The sequence below is a fragment of the Anguilla rostrata genome, chromosome 16 (assembly GCF_018555375.3).
Source record: "Anguilla rostrata isolate EN2019 chromosome 16, ASM1855537v3, whole genome shotgun sequence".
Classification (NCBI taxonomy): domain Eukaryota; kingdom Metazoa; phylum Chordata; class Actinopteri; order Anguilliformes; family Anguillidae; genus Anguilla; species Anguilla rostrata.
In genome coordinates, this window is record NC_057948.1 from 7,334,701 (window position 1) to 7,336,841 (window position 2,141).

Sequence of the window (2,141 nt, forward strand, 5' to 3'; positions counted from 1 at the left end):
AGGCCTCAGAGATGTCACAGTCTTTTATAATGCAACGAATTACGGATGCATTTATATTGCAAACACAATTCCATCTTCACCTAGAGTCGTGAACTTTGACCAAATTACTTTGCAGGAGTCAATTTATGAAAACAAAACTGGGCATTTGCTAACCAATATTTTCGTTAGCAACATTAGCACATGTAAACTCAGAAGCTACACTGTGCAATGCCGATAACCTAGCGAGAACTAAAACCTTCCCGTTGCATTTTGGCTAAGTGAACGATTTAGCTTCGGATCTTACGTTTCGCGTTACATAATAAACTCTGATCTGTCTGGTGCTTGATTTAGGTACTGCAAACAATAAAACAATAATAATTTAAAAATCAAGTTTTCATAAAGTATTGTGCAAGAAATTCACTCTTTCAACGAAAATGACTTCTCAAGAGAAAGAGGGAAAGAGACCACATTGAACCTCTGACACCGCACGTTACAAGATCACTGCGCCGCCTTCCACGTAACATTATTGTTTTTAATCAAGCACAATGTGACTACCCAATCCTTCACCATATATTTTATTTCAAATAATGCTAAGAACACCCGCATATGCGGTGAACCGCTGAACTAACCTCCTGATCTTTCTCCTTGTAAATGACAAGACACCTCTAACCCACGGCTTTGTGTCTTGCTATTTTTTCGAAGCGATTTTCTCGCAAATCGGGGGGTGAATACCTTTCTGCTTGCCGAGATGTGTCCCGGGGCTGCCCTCTGCGTTGTTAGAGACGCCGATCCATAGAAAACGAATGCAGATTCGGGCGGCGGAAAGGTTGAGGTTGGAGCAAGTAGGGCAGAACCTTCGACCCTGAGGGACCTCCGGCTGGCTGCCGTGGAAATGAGACAGACAGAAACCGTGAGCGTGCGAGAGCGCAGCCTCGATGTGGGAGGAAGGGAGCCAGCGAGCGTAGTGCAGTGCGAGGGGACTGCCACTGGGGTCAGAGAGCACAGCACAGGCACACACGGGGGGAAGCCTCGCGCACACCATTTACTGTGCCGCGCGCCCGAAACTGCCATGACACGTCGCTTCCACCTTGAAATGATTTTACCAGTTTGTTTCAGAAGCATTTTCGGAGCAGGTATCTCGCAACCAGCGAATGCTGCTTCAAACGCCACAGGAACAAAAGGGCTAAGAACAGCAAGGATAACTAGATATAGTGCTATCATACAATAAACCTGCTATAGAACATACTGTAGGCTAAACACATCACTATTCCGATGTTTTTTTTCAGCGCACGGGCAGACACGCACACAGCAAATCGAGTAACGGGGCTAGTGGCAAAAGGTCAATGATTTATCATGTTTTCCTCAATACCTGGATACAAAAAGTCAAATTTCTCTCTTTTCCTAATTGAAGGTGCAGTGCAATGGAGGTCCACTGGAAATTGCACTTGTTTTGAATGCTAAAAGCATAATTTTGTCTCAAGAGGCAGATGAGAAAGGCATTCGATTTTTTATTTAAAAAACAGAAGCATAGTTTGTTTTTGCAGGATAATGGCAGTGGGTTGGGGGGTGGTTTGTTAGGTGAGGAGTGTGAGAAGGAAGGAGGTGGGGGTGACAGAATTGCTGCAATTGAGGGCTCCCCAGAGTGGGCCTGTCATTGGCCAGGTCAGAGTGTAATGGACAGCGACCTCCTCCCCATGATAGAGACATTACCACTCTGGCACAGTGGACCGGCGTGGCCGGCAAGCAAGCTGGAGGTCTGCGATGTGAATGTGTCAGAGCACGAGAGGCCAGCACCCCCAACCCAAGCCCACCACCCCACCCCCACCCCCACCCATTCGCTCCGGGAGTCTGGAGGTTGACAGCAGTTGCAAGCTGGAAGGTGTGTTGCTGGGGTGTGTGGGGATGCTCTGCGATTGTATCAGGATGAGCATCTGAGTATGTTTGGGTCCATTTGTAGTGTGTGTGGGTCAGTTTGTAGTGAGTGGGTTTGTTTGTAATGAGTGGGTGTGTTTGTAGTGAGTGGGTGTGTTTGTACTGTGTGTGGATCAGTGTGTAGTGTGTGGGTTTGTAGTGAGTGCGTCTGTATGTAGTGAGTGCGTCAGTTTGTAGTGAGTGAGTCTGTTTGTATTGTGTGTGTGGATCCGTGTGTAGTGAGTGTGGGT

The 2,141-nt window shown here is 47.1% G+C and overlaps 1 protein-coding gene across 3 annotated transcripts in view; it reads right to left on the bottom strand.

Annotated features, from left to right (window-relative positions):
• mpped2a (metallophosphoesterase domain containing 2a) overlaps positions 1–1,036 on the bottom strand; it is a 63,699-nt gene extending 62,663 nt beyond the window's left edge. For 2 of the 3 annotated variants that reach the window (XM_064312773.1, XM_064312774.1), the window contains exon 1: positions 1–231. This exon is cut by the window's left edge. Coding sequence is in view for 1 of the 3 variants with exons in the window: in XM_064312772.1 (XP_064168842.1) it covers positions 712–1,021 (310 nt within the window). In the remaining 2 variants the exon portion in view is untranslated. Of the gene's footprint in view, positions 232–711 lie in introns of those variants that run through there. The other variant, XM_064312772.1, reaches the window with a different exon arrangement.
• Between the last annotated feature and the right edge of the window lie 1,105 nt (positions 1,037–2,141).